The following is a 23,748-nucleotide window of genomic DNA, read 5'->3' as shown; positions in this document are numbered from 1 at the left end:
AAATAAATAAATAAATAAATAAATACAAGCCAACTCTTATTTTTAATGGATCAAAAAGCTTCTCCTGCTTCGGAAGCCCTTCCAATACTCAAAGGGTTTCTACAGATTCTCCTGGAACACTTCTAGGGGCGTTAAGCAAATGTTGAGAATCAACACAAACCAATTCAGGTCATCTTTTCCTGCTATGCGTTTTCTTATGTTGATTAAGGTTACTAACAGTTCTGAATTTCTTTCCACACTCCACACACTGATACGGCTTCTCCCCTGTGTGGATACTCATGTGGGAGATAAGCCTGCAACTCACATTATAACATTTTCCACACTCCAGGCATTTATAGGGTTTCTCCCCTGAGTGAAGCCATCTATGACTCCTGAGTGAACTATTATGTCTAAAGCTTTTTCCGCATTCATGACATGTATATGGTTTCTCCCCAGTGTGGATCCTCTTGTGGATATAAAGGTTACAACTTATCCTGAAACTCATGCCACACTCTGCGCACTTATAGGGTTTCTCCCCTGTGTGGATTCTTTTATGGATCCTCAGTGCTCCAGAATCCCTGAAGCATTTTCCACACTCCTGGCACTGATATGGTCTCTCCCCCGTGTGGGTCCTGCTATGTACAATATATTTTTGCTTTTCATTGAAGCTCTTTCCACACGTGTGGCATTCATATGGTTTCTCCCCTGTGTGGATTCTGTGATGGGCAGTAAGGTTTTCGGAGAAACGGAAGCTCTTTCCACACTCCATGCATTGAAATGGTTTTTCTCCCGTGTGGATCCTCTCATGTGACTTTAGATTACTGTTTTGACTGAAGCTCTTTCCACAGTGCAGGCATTTATATGGTTTCTCCCCAGTGTGGATTCTGTTATGTGTGATATAGGTGTTTTTTTCATTGAAGCTCTTTCCACATGTGCAGCATTCATAGGGTTTCTCCCCAGTGTGGAGCCTTTTGTGGCAAGAGAGATGTCCCAATCGAGCGAAGCATTTGCCACATTCGATGCACTTGTAAGGCTTTTCACCCGTGTGGATCCTTTTATGGAAAGTAAGATTAGTTTGCCTACTGAAGCACTTTCCACACTGCAGGCATTGAAAGGGCTTCTCCCCTGTGTGGATTCTGTTATGGGAATTAAGGCTTGTTGAAGTACGGAAGCTCTTTCCACAATGCATGCATTGAAATGGTTTTTCCCCTGTGTGGATCCTGTCGTGTGACTTAAGACTACGTTTTTGACTGAAGCTCTTTCCACAGTGCAGGCATTTATAAGGTTTTTCCCCTGTATGCCTCCGATTATGTAAGGTTAGAGCACTACTTCTGGCGAAGCTTTTTCCACACTGTAAGCATTCATAGGGTTTCTCCCCTGTGTAAATCTTCTTATGGCAAGTAAGTTCACCGGAGGTCCTGAAGCATTTTCCACACTCTGTGCAATGATACGGCTTCTCTCCAGTGTGGATCTTATGATGTAAATTGAAATTCCATTTTCGGGTGAAGCTCTTTCCACACACTGTGCAATGATACGGCTTTTCCCCTGTATGGATCCTATTATGCAAAGTGAGGTGACTTGCAGAGCGGAAGCTCTTCCCACATTCCAGGCATTTACATGATTTCTTCGCAGTGGGGCTTTTTTTCCGGGAATTCGTTTTCCTGCTCCCAATAAACCTCATTCTACCCTCCCTGCGTTGATGCAACTTCTCCTCCCTGTGGAGGCTTTGATGGGAAGTAAGGGAGGTGCTGCTTCCGAAGCTGTTTCCCCTATTAATGCATTGATGCTGCTTCCTCTCTTCGTGGACCTTCTTGTGTGAATTAAGATGATTTTTCTGCCTGAAGGTCCTTCCACAATCCAGACATTTGTGTGGATCCTCTGCTTTGTGAATCTTTTTATGCAATGCAAGGGAGCAGCTTGTACTGAAGCTTTCTGCACACTCCGTACATTTGAACATTTCCCCTCCTTCTTGTGTTCTTTCATGTAAAGGAGGAGGAAGGGTCCTTTTGGAGGGTTGCCTGCTTTCATCTTGTTTCTCTCCAGCAGGGCTTTTACAACAGTCACATAATCCAAATTCATCTCGGAGTGTTTTCCCACACCTGGAACACACTTCTTTTTCTTGGCAATCATCCGTGTCCAATAAGACATTGGTATCTGCAGAAGGTAAACTAGTGCAGTTCTCCATCTCAACCTTTAATTGGTTTTCCTCCAAACTTTGCTTTCCATACATTTTTTCTTCAACTTCCTTTTTCTCTTTTGGGAAATGTGCTGCTGCCTCTTGGCCAGAATCCTTCATCTCCCATCCGTCACCTGCTTGCAACAGAAAGAATAGAAAAGTTAACACAAACTTAGGTCCAAAAGGGATCAAGCATCGTTGCTGTATTTGACCAGTATCAATATTGTTCCCAACTCCCCTTGGTTCAAAAGATGATGCTATCCTTGTTATTAAGCTGATATAAGATTTGACCTTTGGCTACTAAATTTCAATATCTTAACAGAATCCCTCACCTAAGGAGGCCAAGTTCCTCTTGGTTTCCTGCATGACCTCCTGGTACAGGGCTTTTTGCTCAGAATCCAGCAGGGCCCACTCCTCCACGGAGAAAACCACAGCTACATCCTCAAGTGATATCAATTCCTGACACAGGGAGAAGAAAAAAACACGACATATCCCATGAATATTCCTAACAATGAACACTTCAATGAATTACATGCGAGTCGTTTTCTTAATGAACAAACTGTAGAATTTCCAAGTAGGACAAACAAGCATGTAGGATACTGAATTTAGTAGCTGGAACAGTAAAGTCTACAATAGGGCACAACACAATTGTAATTGAGTAGTCAGAGTGTGCTGACTCATGCAAGATGCAATCTACGCTCTGATTGGTTGCGGTAAGTATAAAGGGGGCGTTTCCCTTCTTTCCCTCTTTTTATCCTTCTGTGTGTTCTGCATGTTTTCGATTTACCTCATGATGTTCCTGACTATCTTATGTTCTTCCTTTTGTGGATGATGACAAAGACTGCTGTAAATTTCTAGGTTAAATATATTTATATTTATATAAAATCTACAAGTCTGTGTCAGTGTCTCCGACTTCATCTTGACAGTTGCTGTGCAATTTCTGGCTAGAGTTACATCTAGTTAATGTTTTAGTGGTTTGGCCGATTCCACAGGAGCAGCAACCCCATATTCCTTTGCTGACCATTGATGGGCTAGACCGGGTGTCGGCAACCTGCGGCTCTGGAGTCAATGTGGCTCTTTAGTCCCTCTGCTGTGGCTCCCTGTTGGCTAGTTGAAACCACCACTGGCTGGCCCCTCCCCTCGCCCTCCCCTCTCAGTCACTCCTCGCCTGAGAAGGTAATAGTAATACGATTACTAAATTTATAGATGATACAACAGTGGTGGGACTCATCTCCATGGGAGATGAGTCTGCCTATCGAGATGAGGTGGACTGGTTGCTTTCATGGTGTGGAGACAATAACTTGGTCCTCAACACCAATAAGATCAAGGCACCCTTTTTTTAAACTATTACCATCCGGAAGATGGTACAGAATAATAAAAACAAGGACAAATAGGTTGAAAAATAGTTTCTATCCCAGAGCAGTAAGTATATATGAATTCTACTGTATAGTGAAATATTAATGCAATATCAGGGGTTTTCAATTCAATTGTATGGAATGTGAAGGATGTGTGTTTGTGTTTATTTTTATAGTTCTAATGTACACCGAAGATGGCATTTAAGTTCGTTGTATGAGGTGCAATGACAATAAAGTAAACTAAACTAAAGTAAGGGTGATGGCAGTGGATAGAGACTCGCTCCATATTCCAGAGTGGGAGGGAAGCTCCCCTGTACTTGCCTCTTCTTCCGGCCCTTGTTGGTGCTTGCGCACCTCGATCGCTCAGGAAGACGCACAACTTGCTCTCTGCCCCAAGATACTGGCCTGGCTGCGGTTGACGCCACATCTCTTGCTGCCTCCATGGCCTGCTCACTGCTCTTGCAGCACCTTGTGCAGCACACTTAAATTTAGTGTGCGTCACAATGGGGGAGATGGCGTCCCCTCCTCGTCCTGGAGCCCATTATGATGCAGAGCATTGGTGCAGCCAGGCCGGGCCAGTGTCTCGGGGCACTGAGTGGCATGTGCGAATCCCCAAAATGCCATGCATGCGCTTCCCCTGCTCATGCGGCTGGCTGTTGGGGTGAGTCACTGGCCCCGATGGAGAGGGTGCACAACTTGGGCGTTCTCCTGGATGGACGGTTGTCTTTTGAAGAACACCTCACGACCGTCTCCAGGAGAGCTTTTTATCAGGTTCGCCTGATTCGCCAGTTGCGCCCCTTTCTTGACCGGGATGCCTTATGCACAGTCACTCATGCTCTTGTTACCTCTCGCTTGGACTACTGCAATGCTGTCTACATGGGGCTCCCCTTGAAGAGCACCCGAAGGCTCCAGATGGTTCAGAATGCAGTCACGCGGGTGATAGAGGGAGCCACTCGTGGCTCCCATGTAACACCACTCCTCCGCAGGCTGCACTGGCTTCCGGTGGTCTTTCGGGTGCACTTCAAGGTGTTGGTTACCACCTTTAAAGCGCTCCATGGCTTAGGACCAGGCTATTTACGGGACCGCCTACTGCCACTGTTTGCCTCCCACCGACCTGTGCGGTCTCACAGGGAGGGACTCCTCAGGGTACCCTCAGTGAAGCAATGTCAACTGGTGGCCCCCAGGGGGAGGGCCTTCTCTGTGGGGGCTCCCACCCTCTGGAACGAACTCCCTCCAGGACTTCGTCAACTTCCTAACCTTCGAACCTTCCGCCGCGAGCTGAAGACATATTTATTTATCCGCGCAGGACTGGCATCGAATTTTAGATATTTATTTGGTTTTAAATTTTATTTAGTGGGTTTTATTGTCTTAACGATATTTTAATTTGGGCCAAATTTAATAAGTTTTTTAAACTTGGTTTTATGCTGTATTTATATTGCTTTGTTTTTATCTGGCTGTAAACCGCTCTGAGTCCTTCGGGAGAAGGGCGGTATAAAAATCTAATTAAATAAATAAATAAATAAATGCATCCCTGCACATGTGCCCACCCCCCTGCAGATGTACTTACATCCCCATGCATGCCCCCTGCCCCTGTGTATGTGTGGCAGAGACCCAAAGATAGCTGGACAGTAGGAGGCACATGCTCATGAATGGCGGAGCTGAGCTGGGGCGACGGCTGGCGTGCCCACCGAAAGGGCTCTGCATGCACTCGTGCCATAGGTTCGCCACCACTGGTATAGGGTCTCCTGCTTGAAACAGGGTTGGACTAGAAGATCTCTAAATTCCCTTCCAATGGTGTTACTCTGACTCCTGTTTCTAGAGGTGATAAGAAACTTGGCAGGCATTCGGAAAGTAGCTGCCAGCACTTTTATCTGCTAAAGCAGTGGTAGTCAACCTAGTCCCTACCGCCCACTAGTAGGCGTTCCAGCTTTCATGGCGGGCAGTAGGGGTTTTGTCCGACACTGAAGCACTTTCCTTTTTTTTTTAAATTTAATTGACTTTTTAAAAAAAATTCATAGCATTATTTAAAAACATTTTCGTTAGGTTCTCATAAAATTCCCCGTGACAATTTAAATTTCTGAAAATATACTATTTGTATCGCCCACGCATAAATTTAGTTCACGTTAGGTAAGTGAAACTAAATGACGCTATAGTGCGACTGCAAACAAAAGAGCCTCGTCACAGAATAGCTCGCGCATCTCCCCCCACACCACCCAGCTGTAACAGACAAGCAGAGCTGGTAGCCGGTGCCCCCCCTCCAACCCCAATCCACGATGCGCGAGAGATATATGGCGCATTATTCTGGAACCGGTAGGCGGTTAGAAAACTAACAGAGATAGAAAAGTGGGCGGTAGGTATAAAAAGGTTGACTACCCCTGGACTAGAAGATCTCCAAATTCCCTTCCGATTATTATTCTGTAATTGGGTGATTGGCACATCTGGGGAGGTGAGGGGAGAATCTTTCTACCTGCATTGGAAGCTCAACCGCCGTTAATCCTCCATTACAAAGAACTGAGGTTCCAGGAGATGAAGACGAGGCCATGAGAGTCTCTAGGAGTGGGGGGGAAAAACAGCATTTGCTATCAAACATCCTAACGATATTCTTGAGTGTACAATGAAAAAGCTGATTTTAGCTTATTTCTAGGCTAACTAGTGTCAAGGACTCAGATTTGGATGAAAGCTTGGAAAGACCTAGAAGGATTTCTTTAATGCTTTTATATTTAAGTGACATCAACAGGAAATATAGCTGTTTGATTGACAGTAGATACAGTAAGGAAGGTACCAAAGTATTCGTGGCGAATTCCTGTCGCAATAAGGATTTTTAGCAAGCCTGTTGTGGTTTCTCTCTCACCCTTTCCCAGATATGAGACATAGGTCTTTATTTCAGTCACTTCAGGGTAAGAATATTGATCATCGAAATCCTGAACTAAGTTGCTCCCTCACTGGAGGCTTTTAAGAAGAGACTGGACAGCTACCTCCCTCAAACAGTATGTGGACTCCTCCTCCTCAAGCAGGGGGTAGGACTAGAAGACCTCCAAGGTCCCTTCCAACTCTATGTATGTTCTTCTATCTTTCTATAATGTTCACCTTCCCTTATCAGATAGAAATTCTTTTCACAGCTGGGACTTGCCTGTTGGAAAAGCCTACAGCTGAAGTGGGGAACTAGGGGCCCTTTTAGGAATGGGGGACTTCAACTCCCAGAATTCCTGAGCCAGCTGACTCAGGAATTCTGGGAGTTGAAGTCCACCAGTCCTTAAAGAACCCTAGTTCTCCCCCCGGGGGCTGCAGCAACGTTTCTCAATCTGGGAAGCTGTAAAATATGTGGACTTGAACCCGCCTGGGAAATTCTCGGAGCTGAAATCTACATATCCCAAAGTTGCCAAGGTCGAGAACCAACGGCCCACAGGAAAAGGGCGATACCTTTTTAAATGCACCCATGACTTTAAAAACCCAGTTCAATTGAAGAATGCAAAGGAATCGAGGGCTGAAGGCAAGGAGGGCAAAGAGATTCAAAAGCTTCAGAAGGAGCCTTTACCCGATGCTCTCTCCGGAGGCGGCTCCTCTTGAGCAACTCCCCGAAACAACAGATCACGGGACGGATCGCCCCCTTTTCTCCCCCCGCCGGTTTGGCAGCCATTGAACTCCAAGCCTCCTGGGTCTGAAACAGCCCCAGAGAAAAGAAAGGAAAAAGGTGGGGAAAAAGGAAGGAAGGAAGGAAGGAAGGAGCTTCTTACCTGGCGCTCGATAGGAAAGAGGCGGCTCTCTTCCTAGCCCGGACTTCGCTTCCCAAAAAGATGCGCGATCCGTTTTCCTCGCAGCCCCGCCGGCCACGCTCCCTCCCTCCCTCCCTCCCTCCCTTCCTTTCTTCCCAGCCACGCACGTGGATCGCCCTTCTCAGAACTGCCCCAGCCAAGACTTTGCAGAGCCCAACCTGGAAGCTCTTCTAGCGCCTCCCCTCTCCGTCCAGCTCCTCCCATTCTCTAAAGGGCGGAGAGCGCCGCCCACTCGGGGGTCTCCCTGCCTGCCCCCCCCCACTCCGGCTGGGATGCTCAGCTGGGCAGCGAGTCCGTTGCTTCTTTGCCCCCGGCAGTCAGAGAAAGTGGGGAGAGAGGGAGGGGAGGAGGGGAGGGAAGGGAAGCGGAGCAGCAAAGTTAGAAGAGAATCGCCCTTGAAGAGAAAAACAGAGTTTGCAGGACCCTTGGAGACAATAAGGTCCCCCCAACCCTTATTCTGGTCAGGGGCGATTCCTTCCTAACTTTGCTGCTCCGCTTCCTTTCCCTCTCCGCCCTTTAGAGAATGGGAGGAGCTGGACGGAGAGGGGAAGAGCTACAAGCACTTCCTGGCTGGGGTCGTTCAGGGGAGGGGGATCCACATGCGAGGCCTGGAAGGAAGGAAGCTTAGCCGGCGGGGCTGCGAGGAAAGCGGGCATCTCTTTTCCTGCGCGCATCTCTTGGACCGAGGAACAGAGCCGCCTTTCCCTGCGGGCGCCTCGTAAGAAGCTCCCTCCCTCCCTCCCTCCTTCTTCCCTCCCTCCCTCCCTCCTTCCTTCCTTCTTTTTTCCCACCTGGGGAAATGCTCAGACAGGAGACCCTTCAAGGCAGCTTCTTTGGGGGCTGCTAAAATCCCTCCTGCAGTCCCCACTTTCTCCTAGGGGAGATTGTTAGTATTATTCTTTGCTGGCCCTTCCTGATCGTTCCCGTCACTTTCTTTTCTCTGCGGCTGTTTCAGATCCAGGAGGCTTGGAGTTAAATGGCTGCGAAACCGGCGAAGAGAAAAGGGGGCGATCCCTCCCGTGATCTGTTGTTTCGGGGAGTTGCTCAAGAGGAGCCGCCTCCGGAGAGAGCATCGGATAAAGGCTCCTTCTGATGCCTTTGAATCTCTTTGCCCTCCTTGCTTTCAGCCCTCGATTCCTTTTCATTCTTCAATTGAACTGCGTTTTTAAAGTCATGGGTGCATTTAAAAAGGTATCGCCCTTTTCCTGTGGGCCGTTGGTTCTCAACCTTGGCAACTTTGTGATATGTGGATGTCACTCCCAGAATTTCCCAGGCGGGTTGAAGTCCACATATTTTACAGCTTCCCAGATTGAGAAACGTTGCTTCAGGCCTCGGGTGGAGAACTAGGGGGCTTTAAGGACTGGTGGACTTCAACTCCCAGAATTCCTGAGTCAGCTGGCTCAGGAATTCTGGGAGTTGAAGTCCCCCATTCCTAAAAGGGCCCCTAGTTCCCCACTTCTGCTGTAGGCTATTCCAGCAGGCAATTTCTATCTGATAAGGGAAGGTGAACATTATAGAAAGGTAGAAGAACATACATAGAGTTGGAAGGGACCTTGGAGGTCTTCTAGTCTTACCCCCTGCTTGAGGAGGAGGAGTCTATATACTATTTGAGAGAGGCAGCTGTCCAGTCTCTTCTTAAAAGCCTCCAGTGAGGGAGCACCTTAGTCAGGATTCCGATGATAATAATAATAATAATAATAACAACAACAACAACAACAATAACAATAACAATAATAATAATATTTTAATTTATATACCGCCCTTATCCCGAAGGAGTCAGGGCGGTGAACAACCAAATAAAATACAAGAAACAAAACACATACAATATTAAAAACAACCCTTTAAAAACTTATTGAATTGGCCAGAAATTTAAGATAAAATTACACCCTATAAAATTACAAGAATTTAAAACCTATTTAAATCAAATTAAAATATTTCTTTTTTAAAAAAAAAAAAAATCAGGCCAGCCATGTGAAATAAATAGGTTTTAAATTCGCGGCGAAAGGTCTTAAGGTCAGGTAATTGTCGAAGCCCAAGGGGAAGCTCGTTCCACAGGGTAGGGGCCCCCACAGAGAAGGCCCTCCCCCTGGGGGCCGCCAGTCGACATTGTTTGGCTGACGGCACCCTAAGGAGTCCCTCTCTGTGGGAACGCACCGGTCGCTGGGAGATAGAAGACGGCAGTAGACGGTCCCGTAAGTATCCCGGTCCTAAGCCATGGAGCGCTTTGAAGGTAATAACCTTGATCAATATTCTTGAATAACCTTGATCATATTCTTCAATATGATCAATATTCTTACCTTGAAGTGAGTGAAATAAAGACCTATGTCTCATATCTGGGAAAAGGTGAGAGAGAAACCACAACAGGCTTGCCAAAAATCCTTATTGCTACAGGAATTCGCCACGAATACTTGGTACCTTCCTTACTGTATCTACTGTCAATCAAATAGCTGTATTTACTGTTGATATCACTTAAATATAAAAGCATTAAAGAAATCCTTCTAGGTCTTTCCAAACTTTCATCCAAATCTGAGTCCTAGAAATAAACTAAAATCAGCCTTTTCATTGTACACTCAAGAATATCGTTAGGATGTTTGATAGCAAATGCTGTTTTTTTCTCCACTCCTAGAGACTTTCATGGCCTCGTCTTCATCTCCTGGAACCTCAGTTCTTTGTAATGGAGGATTAACGGCGTTTGAGCTTCCAATGCAGGTAGAAAGATTCTCCCCTCACCTCTCCAGATGTGCCAATCTCCCAATAACATAATAACACCATTGGAAGGGAATTTAGAGATCTTCTACTCCAACCCTGTTTCAAGAAGGAGACCCTATACCAGTGGTGGCGAGCCTATGGCATGAGTGCATGCAGAGCCCACTCTGTGGGCACGCCAGCCGTCGCCCCAGCTCAGCTCTGCCATGCATAGGCACGTGTCTCCTACTGTCCACCTATCTTTGGGTCTCTGCCACACATGCACAGGGGCAGGAGGCATGCATGGGGAGTTGAGCACATCTGCGGGGGGACTGGGCACATGTGCAGGGATGCATGAGCAGGGGACGTGCATGCATGGCATTTTGGGGATTTGCACATTCGACTCAGTGCCCTGAGACACTGGCCTGGCCTGGCTGCACCAGTGCTCTGTGTTGTAATGGGCTCCAGGAGGAGGAGGGGATGCCATCTCCCACATTGTGAAGCACACTAAATTTAAGTGTGTTGCGCAAGGTGCTGCAAGAGCAGTGAGCAGGCCACGGAGGCAGCAAGAGAAGTGGCATCAACCGCAGCCAGGCCAGTATCTCGGGGCAGAGAGCAAGTCGCGCGTCTTCCTGAGCAATCGAGGTGCACACAGCACCAACAAGGGCCAGAAGAAGAGGCAAGTACAGGGGAGCTTCCCTCCCACTCTGGAACATGGAGCGAGTCTCTATTTATCTATCAGGGAAGGTGCTAAGTCCAACATGTGTTCGCGGCGGTAACTTAATAGGTCCGAAGGTAGCGGGGAGAGGTGTCGTTCCAGCTTATCTGGGTCGAGCTATTAATACGGTAAGTGGGAGAGGCAGATATGATGGAAGGGGGGGCACATCAGCTTTCGGGGGTTCGCTCTCGCTGTTTAAGAGCGATTGCGTGCTCCGGCCCCCCAGGATTTTCCCGTGCCCCGAGTGGCCAGAGTACTCGGGACTTGGGCCTTCAGCTGATGTTATGTAATGTCAGGTCCGTGGTTAATAAAGCCCCCCTGATTTCAGATCTAATTCAGAAAGGGACCGTGGATGTTATGGGCATCACGGAAACCTGGTTGGGCACCGAAGGAGGGGTTCCCCTAGTGGAGATGTGCCCACCAAGTTTCCGAGCATTCCATCAGCTGAGGGCCCAAGGTAGGGGTGGTGGGGTGGCGGTTATTATTAAAGAGAGTCTTGAGCCAAGGGAGACCACTGTGCCTCAGATAGCTGGGTGTGAATCCCTCTACGTGAAGTGGGGTCGTAGGACTCAGGTGGGCTTGCTGATCATGTACCTGGCTCCTTGCTGCGTGACAACAGCCCTGCCCGAGCTGTTGGAGTTGCTGGCCGGGTTGGCAGTTGAAACCCCTAGACTGTTGGTCATGGGGGATTTCAATCTGCCATCAACCGGCGTGGCATCCTCGGCGGCTCGGGAGTTCATGGCTTCCATGACGGCCATGGACCTGATTCAATTAATTGACGGCCCTACCCACATCGGGGGAGGCACCCTAGACTTGATCTTTATCTCTGGCCAGTGGTTGAATGATCTGGTTTTAAATGATTTAGTTGTCGAACCTTTCTCATGGTCAGATCATTTTCTCCTTCGCCTAGACTTTCTGACTGCTACCCGCCACCGCAGGGAGACGGAACCAATGCGTTGGTTCGGTCCCAGGTGCCTGATGGACCCAGAGAGGTTCCTGACGGAGCTTGGGCCGTTTCCCAAGAATCTGGCCCACGACACGACTGAAGAACTAGTCGCGGCCTGGGAACAGGCCGCGGCTGGAGCTTTGGACCGTGTTGTGCCTTTGCGGCCTCTGACCCGGCGTCGGTCTCAACCAGCTCCTTGGTTCTCCGAGGAGCTGAGGGAGATGAAACGCCGGAGAAGACGCCTAGAGAGTGTCTGGAGATCCAGCAGTTCTGAGGCTGACCGGACACTAGTTAGGTCCTATAGCAGGACCTACCTAGTGGCATTGAGGGATGCGAAACGTTCCTACGTTTCCTCCCTCATTGCGTCGGCAGATAACTGCCCGGCCGCCCTGTTTCGGGTGACCCACTCTCTCCTTCAACAGGAGGGGCGGGAGGACCCCCTACAAGGGCGTGCCGAGGAGTTTAACGGTTATCTATACGATAAAATGGTTCAGCTTCGGGACGGATTGGATCAAAATTGGGTAGATCCAGGCGAGAGTTCCGAGACCTGTCTTGTTGAGGTGGTTTGGGATAATTTTGACCCTGTGACTCCCGAGGACATGGACAGGTTGCTGGGTAGGTTGAATGCCACCACATGTTTACTGGATCCGTGCCCCTCCTGGTTGGTGCTGGCCACGCAGGAGGTGACACAAGGCTGGCTCCGGGGGATTACAAATGCTTCTTTGCCGGAGGGGGTCTTTCTCGCTGCCCTGAAAGAGGCGGTGGTGAGATCTCTCCTCAAGAAGCCTTCCCTGGATCCAGCTGTTTTAGGGAATTACCGTCCAGTCTCCAATCTTCGCTTCACGGCGAAGGTTGTAGAGAGTGCGGTGGCATGTCAGCTACCCCAGTACCTGGATGAAACTGTCTATCTAGACCCGTTCCAGTCCGGCTTTCGGCCCGGATATAGTACGGAGACAGCTTTGGTCGCGCTGGTGGATGATCTCTGGAGGGCCAGGGATAAGGGTTATTCCTCTGCCCTGGTCCTATTAGACCTCTCAGTGGCTTTTGATATCATCGACCATGGTATCCTGCTGCACTGGTTGGAGGGGTTGGGAGTGGGAGGCACCGTTTATCGGTGGTTCTCCTCCTACCTCTCTGACCGGACGCAGATGGTGTTGACAGGGGGGCAGAGATCGACTCCGAGGTGCCTCGTGTGGGGTGCCGCAGGGATCGATTCTCTCACCTCTCCTGTTCAACATCTATATGAAGCCGCTGGGTGAGATCATCAGTGGTTTTGGGGTGAGATACCAACTGTACGCTGATGACACGCAGCTGTACTTTTCCATCCCAGGCCACCCCAGCGAAGCTGTCGAAGTGCTGTCCTGGTGTTTGGAAACCGTACGGGTCTGGATGGGGAGGAACAGGCTCAAATTTAATCCCTCCAAGACGGAGTGACTGTGGATGCCGGCACCCCAGTACAGTCAGCTGCAGATGCGGCTGTCTGTCGGAGGCGAGTCGGGGCCCCCGATGGGGAGGGTACGCAACTTGGGCGTGCTCCTGGATGGGCGGTTGCCTTTGAAGAACATCTGATGAACAGGAGAGCTTTTTATCAGGTTCGCCTGATCCGCCAGTTGCGTCCCTTCCTGGACCGGGATGCCCTATGCACGGTCACTCATGCTCTCGTTACCTCTCTCTTGGACTACTGAAATGCTCTCTACATGGGGCTCCCCTTGAAGAGCACTCGGAGACTTCAGCTAGTCCAGAATGTGGCTGCACGGGTTATTGAGGGAGCGGTTCGGAGCTCCCACGTAACCTATCCTGCGCAGACTGCACTGGCTACCTGTTGTTTTCTGGGTGCGCTTAAAGGTATTGGTTACCACCTTTAAAGCGCTCCATGGCTTAGGACCGGGTTACTTACGGGACCGTCTACTGCCGTCTTCTATCTCCCAGGGTCCGGTGCGTTCCCACAGAGAGGGATTCCTCAGGGTGCCGTCAGCCAAATAGTGTCAACTAGTGGCCCCCAGGGGGAGGGCCTTCTCTGTGGGGGCTCCTACCCTGTGGAACAAGCTTCCCCTTGGGCTTCGACAATTACCTGACTTAGGACCTTTCGCCGCGAACTTAAAACCTATTTATTTCGCATGGCTGGACTGGCCTGATTTTAAATTTTAATTGAATTTAATGGGTTTTAAATTTTCTGTAATTTTATAGGGTGTAATGTTATTTTAAATTTCTTTGGCTAATTGAATAAGTTTCTTAAGGGTTGTTTTTAATATTGTGTATGTTTCTGTTTGTATTTTATTTGGCTGTTCACCGCCCTGAGTCCTTCGGGAGAAGGGCGGTATACAAATTAAAATATTATTATTATTATTATTATTATTATTATTATTATTATTATTATTATTATTATTATTATTATTATCTGCCACTGTTGCCCTTACTTTAATTTAGTTTACTTTATTGTCATTGCACCTTGTACAATGAACTTATAATAATAATAATAACAATAACAACAGAGTTGGAAGGGACCTTGGAGGCCTTCTAGTCCAACCCCCTGCCCAGGCAGGAAATCCTACACTATCTCAGACAGATGGTTATCCAACATTTTCTTAAAAATTTCCAGTGTTGGAGCATTCACAACTTCTGCAGGCAAGTCGCTCCACTTATTAATTGTTGTAACCGTCAGGAAATTTCTCTTAAATTAACTTAAACTTAAATGCCACCTTCAGTATACATTAAAACAATAAAAATAAAACACAAACACACATCCTTCACATTCCATACAATTGAATTGAAAACCCCTGATATTGCATTAATATTGCACTATACAATGGAATTCATATATAGTTACTGCTCTGGGATAGAAGCTGTTTTTCAGCCTATTTGTCCTTGTTTTTATTATCCTGTACCATCTTCCCGATGGTAATAGTTCAAAAAAAGCCCACAATGAGATGGATCTTTAAGAATGTTTTGAACTTTCATAAGGCAGCGGAAGCTATAAAGCTCTTCCAAAGAGGGGAGAGGGCAACCATTGTTCCTCAGGGCAATGATGTTGACCCTCTGGAGTGCTGTCCTATCTGCCGTTGTGCAATTGGCAAACCATACACAGGTGCAGTAAGTTAAAATACTCTCTATGGTGCAGCAGTAGACGGTCACCACCAGTTTCTCATTCAGTTGTTGTTTCCTGAGAAGTCTCAGGTAGCATAATCTCTGCTGGGCCCTTTTGACCAGGGCTACAATGTGAGTTCCCAGGTCAGGTCCTCTTTTATAACACCCAGAACTTAAAAATGGCCACTTGCTCCAGTCTGCCTCCATTCATAAGCAAGGGCTGGATGTCTGATCTATTTCTTCTGTAGTCCACTGTAAACTCTTTGATCTTATTGGTGTTGAGGACCAAGTTATTGTCTCCACACCACGAAAGCAACCAGTCCACCTCATGTCGATAGGCAGTCTCATCCCCCACGGAGATGAGTCCCCCCATCTACAAATTTAGTAATGGTATTACTATTACCTTCTCAGGTGAGGAGTGACTGGGAGGGGAGGGGCAGGGCGGGGCCAGCCAATAGTGGGTTCAGGCAACAGGGAGCCACAGCAGAGGGACTAAAGAGCCACATGTGACTCCAGAGCCGCAGGTTGCCGACACCAGGTCTATCCCATCAATGGACAACAAAGAAATATGGGGTTGCTGCTCCTGTGGAATCAGCCAAACCAATAAAACATTAACTAGATGTATCTCTAGCCAGAGGCACTTTATGTTTTTGGAAATGTTCTCCAGAAAAGATGTTCAGTCATGAAATTGCTATGAATTACATACTTAACACAATGTAAGCTGCCCTGAGTCTTCGGAGAAGGGTGGGATATAAATTCAAATAAAATAATAATAAAAATAAATAAATAAAATGAAGATGAAGTCGGAGACACTGACACAGACTTGTAGATTTTAAATAAATATAAATATATTTAACCTACAAATTTACAGCAGTCTTTGTCATCATCCACAAAAGGAAGAACATAAGATAGTCAGGAACATCATGAGGTAAATCGAAAACATCATGCAGAACACACAAAAGGATAAAAGAAGGGAAAGGTCCCCTTTTATACATACCGCAACCAATCAGAGCATAGATTGCATCATGCATGAATCAGCACACTTTAACTAATCAGTTACAATTCTGTTGCACCCTATTGTACACTTTACTGTTCCAGCTACTAAATTCAATATCCTACATGTTTATTTGCTCTATTTGGAAATTCTACAGTTTGTTCATTAAGAAGAAGACTCGCATGTAATTCATTGAAGTGTTCATTGTTAGGAATATTCATGGGATATGTCGTGTTTTTTTCTTCTCCCTGTGTCAGGAATTGATATTGCTTGAGGATGTAGCTGTGGTTTTCTCCGTGGAGGAATGGGCCCTGCTGGATTCTGAGCAAAAAGCCCTGTACCAAGAAGTCATGCAGGAAACCAAGAGGAACTTGGCCTCCTTAGGTGAGGGATTCTGTTAAGATATTGAAATTTAGTAGGCAAAGGTCAAATCTTATATCAGCTTAATAACAAACATAGCATCATCTTTTGAACCAAGGGGAGTTGGGAAGAATATTGATACTCTTCAAATACAGCAACGATGCTTGATCCCTTTTGCACTTACGTTTGTGTTAACTTTTCTATTCTTTCTGTTGCAAGCAGGTGACGGATGGGAGATGGAGGATTCCGGCCAAGAGGCAGCAGCACCTTTGCCAGAAGAGAAAAAGGAATTTGAAGAAAAAATGTATGGAAAGCAAAGTTTGGAGGAAAACCAATTAACGGTTGAGCTGGAGAATTATGCTAATTTACCTTGTCCAGGTACCAATGTCTTATTGGACACAGATGATTGCCAAGAAAAAGGAGAATGTTCAAGGTGTGGGAAAACACTCCAAGATGAAGTTGGATTATGTGACTGTTGCCAAAGCCCTGCTGGAGAGAAACAGGATGAAAGCAGGCAACGCTCCAGAAGGAGCCTTCTTACTCCTTTACATGAAAGAATACAAGAAGGAGGGAAATCGTACAAATGTACGGATTGTGCAGAAAGCTTCAGTACTAGCCGCTCTCTTGTATTCCATAAGAAGATTCACAAAGCAGAGGATCAACACAAATGTCTGGATTGTGGAAGGACCTTCAGGCAGAAAAATCATCTTAGTTCACATATGAGGGTCCACGAAGAGAGGAAGCAACATCAATGCATCACCTGCGGAAAGACCTTCGGAAGCAGCGCCTCCCTTACTTCCCATCAAAGCATCCACAGAGAGGAGAGGTTGCATCAACGCAGGGAGGGTAGAACGAGGTTTACTCACAGCAAGGAACCAAATTCCCGGAAAAAAAGCCCCACTGGAAAGAAATCATGTAAATGCCTGGAATGCGGGAAGAGCTTCCGCTCTGCAAGTGATCTCACTTACCATAATAGGATCCATACAGGGGAAAAGCCATATCATTGCAAGGTATGTGGAAAGAACTTCACCCAAAAAGGGAATTTCAATTTACATAAGAGGATCCACACTGGAGAGAAACCGTATCATTGCACAGAGTGTGGAAAGTGCTTCAGGACCTCCGATGCCCTTATTTGCCATAAGAGGATTCACACAGGGGAGAAACCCTATGAATGTTTAGAGTGTGGAAAAAGCTTCAATAGACGTGATACACTAACTAAACATAATAGGATGCATAAAGGGGAGAAACCATATAAATGCCTGCACTGTGGAAAGAGCTTTAGTCAAAAAGGTCATCTTAAGTCACACCACAGGATCCACACAGGGGAAAAACCATTTCAATGCATGGAGTGTGGAAAGAGCTTCCATTACTCTTCACACCTTACTTCCCATCACAGAATCCACACGGGGGAGAAACCCTTTCAATGCCTGCAGTGTGGAAAGTGCTTTACCAATTCTGGTGGCCTTCATGCCCATGAACGGACCCACACAGGGGAGAAACCGTACAAATGCCTGGAGTGTGGAAAGAGCTTCAGTAAATCCAGCCATTTAACATCCCATAAAAGTGTCCACAGTGGAGAGAAACCACATCAATGCACCGAATGTGGGAAGTCCTTCAATCAAACAAGTAACCTTAATATCCATAAAAGGACCCACACAGGTGAAAAGCCTTATAAGTGCACTGAATGTGACAAATGCTTCGCTGATTTGGGGCATCTCTCTTGCCACAAAAGGCTCCACACTGGGGAGAAACCATATGAGTGCCATACTTGTGGAAAGAGCTTCAATGAAAAAAAAAGTTACATTATACATAGCAGAACCCACACTGGGGAGAAACCATATCCGTGCCAGGAGTGTGGGAAACGCTTCAGGGATTCTGGAGAACTGACGATCCATAAAAGGATTCACACAGGGGAGAAACCCTATAAGTGCGCAGAGTGTGGCATGAGTTTCAGAATAAGTAGTAGCCTTGGTATCCACAAGAGGACCCACACTGGGGAGAAACCATATACATGTCATGAATGCGGAAAAAGTTTTAGTCAAAATCATTCACTCAAGAACCATAGAAGGCTTCACTCAGGGGAGAAACCCTATAAATGCCTGGAGTGTGGAAAATGTTATAATGAGAGTGGCAGCCTTACCTCCCACATGAGGATCCACACAGGGGAGAAGCCGTATCAGTGTGTGGAGTGTGGAAAGAAATTCAGAACCGGTAGTAACCTTAATCAACATACGAAAACGCACAGCAGGAAAAGTTGACCTGAATTGGTTTGTGTTGACTCTCAACATTTGCTTAACGCCCCTAGAAGTGTTCCAGGAGAATCTGTAGAAACCCTTGGAGTATTGGAAGGGCTTCCGAAGCAGAAGCTTTTTGATCCATTAAAAATAAGAGTTGGCTTGTATAACTAGGAACTAACTTTTGGACATTAGATCTTTGGGCTAGAGTCAAATAGAATAGAAATCGAATAGAAATAATAATAGAGTGGAGTGATGGGATAGGATAGGATGGAATGGAATGGAACAGAAACAGAAGTAGAATAGAAACAGAAGTAGAATAGAAACAGAATAGAAACACGGTATGTAAAACTAAAACGTTTTGCTTGGATGTTATTACTGAACCAAAGGGAGTCTGAAGTTACTATTGCCACTAATTAGCTTAAGAGTCTCCAGCCAGGCACCCAGAGGGAGATGGGGGAGCAATTTACCAAATTCTCGGCTTGCAACAGTAACAGAGATGGAAGGGAGCTTGAGGTCATCTAGTCTAAGCCACTGCTCTCACAAAAGAGTATCTCTGTATCTATCTAGTCTCTTTTAAAAGCCTCCAGTGATGGGGCACCCACAACTTCTGGAGACAATTTACCATACTTTTTGGAGTATAAGACACACTTTTGCCACCCTAAAAGAATTTGGTAGGCCTGCAGAATGGTCCTGGGGGTTGGGGGGGGGGAAGCCCTCGTTTTTGCAAAAAATGGGCCTCTTTTCACGAAAAACAGGCCCACTTTTGTCCTCCCGAAACCCTGCCCTGTGTATCCCATTTTTGCCAAAAAACAGGGCTGTTTTTTTGCAAAAACGGGGTCTGCAGAGGGTTTTGGAGGCCTGCAGAGTGCTCCTGGGGCTGGGGAGGGCAAAACATGTTGGGGAGGCTTGGGGGCCAAAATGGGCCTGTTTTTCGTGAAAAGAGGCCCATTTTTCAAAAAAACGGAGGCATTTTTCCCCTCCCCAACCACCAGGAGCACTCTGCAGGTCTCCCAAATACTCTGCACAGCCCGTTTTTGCGAAAAAGGGACCTGGTTTCTGCCTCCCAAACTCCCCCATAGGTTGCGTTTTTGCCCTCCCCAGCCCCCAGGAGCACTCTGCAGGCCTCCCAAACCCTCTGCAGGCCCCATTTTTGTGAAAAATGGGTCCGTTTTTCACAACGGGATGCGCAGAGAATTTTGGAGGCCTGCAGAGTGCTCCTTGGGGCCAGGGAGGACAAAAACTTTCTTTTACTTGTTTACCTCTTCGAAATCTTGGTGCGTCTTACATAAAGTGACCAGATTTCAACCGGGGGGGGGGGGGCGCTGCACATGCGCGCTGAGTCTTGCCACCTGCCTGAAGGAGGAGGAGCAGCTGCTTCCAGGTAGACTCGGCTCTCCTCTCGGCTCTTCCAGGCAGGCTCGGCTCTCCTCTCCGCTCTTCCTCTCAGGTGAAATCAAGTGCCCCCTTCTCCGCCTCCTCCTCTTGCATTGCCGCCTCCCATTTTCAGAATGGGAGTGAAACAAAAAAAAAATCGGAACTTTTTGGAATTGCCGCGGGACGTGGGACAAATTATTAAAAAGCAGGACTGTCCCGCCAAAAGCGGGACATCTGGTCACTATAGTCTTACAGTCCAAAAAATATGGTAAATTTAAACCTCTTTTAAAAAAACAACACTGCATCGATCAAGCCTCTCCAGGCAAAATCCAAAATTCTTTCCAATCAGCCTCCATTTTATTTCCAGGGCCTTTCTCCCAGCTTGGAACTGGACCAGAGGAATTTTTCTTCCAACAGCCCTAATATAAATTCCCTAATAAATAAATCTTTGTTCTTAACCTGCTCCCTTTGGTTAGTTCTTCCCTTCGTGCACGGCATGTGCAAGATTGAATCAGATTCTTCACAAACGGGAGAGAGTTGATTGTGAAGGCCGCACTCTCCGTACTGTCCATTTGTGAAGAAAAGCCAGGCCTCACAGAAAAGGAGGAAAACCTCAGCTTGCAAATTTGAAAACCATTTAAACAAAATTATTGTGCACTACAATATCTTAACTGAATCCCTTACTTAAGGAGGCCATGTTCCTCTTGTTTTCCAGCATAACGTCTTAGTACAGGGCTTTTTGCTTTGAATCCAGCAGGGCCCACTCCTCCATACAAAATCATATACAATACAAAATACACAGATACAAAATCCTGACACAGGGAGAAGAAAAAAACACAACATATCCCATGAATATTCCTAACAATGAACACTTCAATGGATTACATGCCAGTCTTCGTCTTAATGAACAAACTGTAGAATTTCCAAGTAGGGCAAACAAGCATGTAGGATATTGAATTTAGTAGCTGGAACAGTAAAGTGTACAATAGGGCGCAACACAATTGTAACTGAGTAGTTAGAGAGTGCTGACTCATGCAATGATGCAATCTACGCTCTGATTGGTTGCTGTAAGTATAAAGGGGGCGTTTCCATTTTTCCCCTCCTTTTTTCCTTCTGTTGTTCTGCATGTTTTAAATTTACCTCATGATGTTCCTGACTAACCTATGTTCTTTTTTTTCCGGGATGATGACAAAGACTGCTGTAAATTCCTAGGTAAATATGTGGAGTGGAGTACCCCAAGGCTCTGTTTTAGGCCCAGTACTCTTCAACATCTTCATCAATGACTTGAACGAGGGGATGGATGGGGAACTCATCAAATTTGCAGATGACACCAAGCTGGCAGGAATAGCCAGCACTCCAGAAGATAGGCTCAAGATACAGAAGGATCCTGACAGACTTGAACATTGGGCGCTATCTAACAAAATGAAATTCAACAGTGAAAAAAGTAAGGTTCTACATTTAGGCCAAAAAACCAAAATGCACCAGTACCGTATATGTGGTACCTTGCTCAGTAGTAGTACCTGTGAGAGGGATCTTGGAGTCCTAGTGGACAACCATTTAGATATGAGCCAGCAGTGTGCAGCAGCTGCCAAAAAAGCCAACACCGTTCTGGGCTGCATAAACAGAGGGATAGAATCAAGATCACGTGAAGTGTTAATACCACTTTATAATGCCTTGGTAAGGCCACACTTGGAATATTGCATCCAGTTTTGGTTTTTACAATGTAAAAAAGATGCTGAGACTCTGGAAAGAGTGCAGAGAAGAGCAACAAAGATGATTCGGGGACTGGAGGCTAAAACATATGAAGAACGGTTGCAGGAACTGGGTATGTCTAGTTTAATGAAAAGAAGGACTGGGGGAGACATGATAGCAGTGTTCCAATATCTCAGGGGCTGCCACAAAGAAAAGGGAGTCAAACTATTCTCCAAAGCACCTGAGGGTAGAACAAGAAGCAATGGGTGGAAACTAATCAAGGAGAGAAGCAACTTAGAACTAAGGAGAAATTTCCTAACAGTTAGAACAATTAATCAGTGGAACAACTTGCCTGCGGAAGTTGTGAATGCTCCAACACTGGAAATTTTTAAGAAAATGTTGGATAGCCATTTGTCTGAAATGGTGTAGGGTTTCCTGCCTGGGCAGGGGGTTGGACTAGAAGACCTCCAAGGTCCCTCCCAACTCTGTTGTTGTTATATATTTATTTGTATATAAAGGTCTCCTGCTTGAAACAAGGTTGGATTAAAATATCTCCAAGGTCCCTTCCAATTGTGTTATTCTGTTATTGGGAGATTGGTACATCAGGAGAGGGGAGGGGAGATGTTGATCAAAATACTTTCTCGCTTATATTTCAAATGTAATGACTTTGCAGCAGGAAGGCATGACCAATAACAACAGACCATAATTCCATAAGCCTAGGCCAAGAATCTCCAAACTTGGCAATTTTTAAAACTTGTGAACTTCAATTCCTAGAATTCTCCAGCAACCAGAGAAACATTGTTTTTAAGTATGGCTGGCTCAGAAGTTCTGGGAGTTGAAGTCCAGAAGTCAAAAAAGGACCAAAGTTCCCCATCCCTTATTAGACTCTGGCCTTCCAATTATCGGAGACCAAACTGTGCATCTGACTTGTTTCTTCAGAAAACTGAGCTTTCTCCAAGGAATCTTAGGATTCTTCGCCATCTTCCCCCCTTTGAGATTTTAACTTTTATCGTGTAGATTCAGATATCTCACAATGCTTATAATCTTTTTTTTTTTTTGAAAAGCAAGCAACTATTCACCATAATTCTTTCTCCATTTCCAGTGTGTTGGACATTGAAAGTAAGGAGACACTAGAAACAACCGCAGACCATAATTCCATAAGTGTAGTCAGGGCTCACCAAAATTGGCAACTTTTAACACTTGTATAGACTTCAACATCCAGAATTCCCCAGCCAGCATGGGAACATGTTTGCCAGAGGAATTCTGGAAGTCCACAAATCTTAAAATTGCCAAGCTTGGAGATCCCTAGTCTAGACATTGACCGATTTTGATGTTAAGAAATTCCTTCCCTAAGTTTTCCAGGGTAGGTTTCAATGAATTGACAATTGTCAAGTTAGACTGAAACAACACATTCTTAACATTCATGATTGTGCTTTAACAACAAGTAATCAGTTGATGATTTAGAATTAGTCCTCAGGTTACAATCATTTGTTGTGTGACCATTTGAAGTTACAACAGCACTGAAAAAAATGTTTTATGATTTTTTTTTTCACACAACCGTTGCCACATCCCCATGTCATGTGATTTGGGCACTTGGAAACTGGCCTGTATTTTTGATAGTTGGAGCCTCCCAGGGTCATGCAATCACCATTTGAGACCTTCTGACAGGCAAAGTCAATGGGGAAAGTCAAAGTCCAGATTCACTTAAAAACCATGTTACTTACTGATGGCAAGAAAAGTGTCAGATGTGCCTGGCAAAAAGTGCCTGGGGGCCTCTTTTTCTTTGGATCTTCAGGACTGCCACACACAGTGCTGTAGGAAAGTGGGACAGGGGTTGTTTGGAGTTGGTGGGATATATAGCCACAACAACATTCTTTTCTCTGGGAGTCAAGGACGTTCAGCCTGCACTTGGAGAGGCGTGACTGGGGGATCATCTCCAGTTGGGATGGTGGATGGATTGGACATTTTTCCTCAAAGACGTTTTACTTCTCATTCAGGAAGGAAGGAAGGTAGGTTGATTCTTACCTGGCGCTCGATTGGAAAAAAGGCGGCTCTCTTCCTTGCCCGGACTCTGGTCCCCAAGAGACGCACCCAGGAAAATTATTATTAATAATAATAATAATAACAGAGTTGGAAGGGACCTTGGAGGTCTTCTAGTCCAACCCCCTGCCCAGGCAGGAAACCCTACACCATTTCAGACAAATGGTTATCCAACATTTTTTTAAAAATATCCAGTGTTGGAGCATTCACAAGTTCTGCAGGCAAGATGTTCCACTGATTAATTGTTTTAACTGTCAGGAAATTTCTCCTTAGTTCTAAGTTGCTTCTCTCCTTGATTAGTTTCCACCCATTGCTTCTTGTTCTACCCTCAGGTG

The 23,748-nt window shown here is 46.1% G+C and overlaps 2 protein-coding genes and 1 pseudogene across 6 annotated transcripts in view; 1 reads left to right on the top strand and 2 right to left on the bottom strand.

Moving 5' to 3' along the window:
• Positions 1 to 7,260, bottom strand: part of LOC131193430 (zinc finger protein 345-like) — a 47,171-nt pseudogene extending 39,911 nt beyond the window's left edge.
• Positions 1 to 19,014, top strand: part of LOC131193426 (zinc finger protein 345-like) — a 212,123-nt gene extending 193,109 nt beyond the window's left edge. Inside the window, exons 1-5 of one of the 4 annotated variants that reach the window (XM_058173564.1) lie at positions 7,782 to 8,001; positions 8,239 to 9,513; positions 9,910 to 9,992; positions 15,968 to 16,094; positions 16,290 to 19,014. In XM_058173564.1, the coding sequence (XP_058029547.1) occupies positions 9,498 to 9,513; positions 9,910 to 9,992; positions 15,968 to 16,094; positions 16,290 to 18,328 (2,265 nt within the window). In that variant the 5' untranslated portion in view covers positions 7,782 to 8,001; positions 8,239 to 9,497 and the 3' untranslated portion in view covers positions 18,329 to 19,014. The other 3 variants (XM_058173566.1, XM_058173563.1, XM_058173562.1) reach the window with 3 other exon arrangements.
• Positions 24 to 7,335, bottom strand: LOC131193431 (zinc finger protein 420-like). Of its 2 annotated transcripts, XM_058173579.1 has the most exons (4): positions 7,046 to 7,228; positions 5,978 to 6,060; positions 2,488 to 2,614; positions 24 to 2,289 (listed from the first exon to the last, which is right to left on the bottom strand). In XM_058173579.1, the coding sequence occupies exons 2-4, from the start codon at positions 6,050 to 6,052 to the stop codon at positions 170 to 172; spliced, it is 2,322 nt and encodes a 773-aa protein (XP_058029562.1). In that variant the 5' UTR covers positions 6,053 to 6,060; positions 7,046 to 7,228; the 3' UTR covers positions 24 to 169. The 2 variants fall into 2 exon arrangements, with proteins under 2 accessions (XP_058029562.1, XP_058029563.1); XM_058173580.1 differs by lacking the exons at positions 5,978 to 6,060; positions 7,046 to 7,228 and adding an exon at positions 7,245 to 7,335.
• Positions 19,015 to 23,748: the final 4,734 nt, after the last annotated feature.

This window comes from Ahaetulla prasina, chromosome 2 (assembly GCF_028640845.1).
Source record: "Ahaetulla prasina isolate Xishuangbanna chromosome 2, ASM2864084v1, whole genome shotgun sequence".
NCBI classification, from domain to species: Eukaryota; Metazoa; Chordata; class Lepidosauria; order Squamata; family Colubridae; genus Ahaetulla; species Ahaetulla prasina.
The sequence above is the reverse complement of the archived record's forward strand: the minus strand, read 5'-3'. Positions and strand labels throughout refer to the sequence as shown.

Coding starts and splice junctions, on each gene's coding strand:
- LOC131193431 (XM_058173579.1), bottom strand. CDS start 6,052: ATGGCCTCGTCTTCATCTCCTGGAACCTCAGTTCTTTGTAATGGAGGA. Junction 2,615..5,977: donor CGGTTGAGCTTCCAATGCAG/GTAGAAAGATTC, acceptor TCCCTGTGTCAG/GAATTGATATCACTTGAGGA. Junction 2,290..2,487: donor GAGGAACTTGGCCTCCTTAG/GTGAGGGATTCT, acceptor TGTTGCAAGCAG/GTGACGGATGGGAGATGAAG.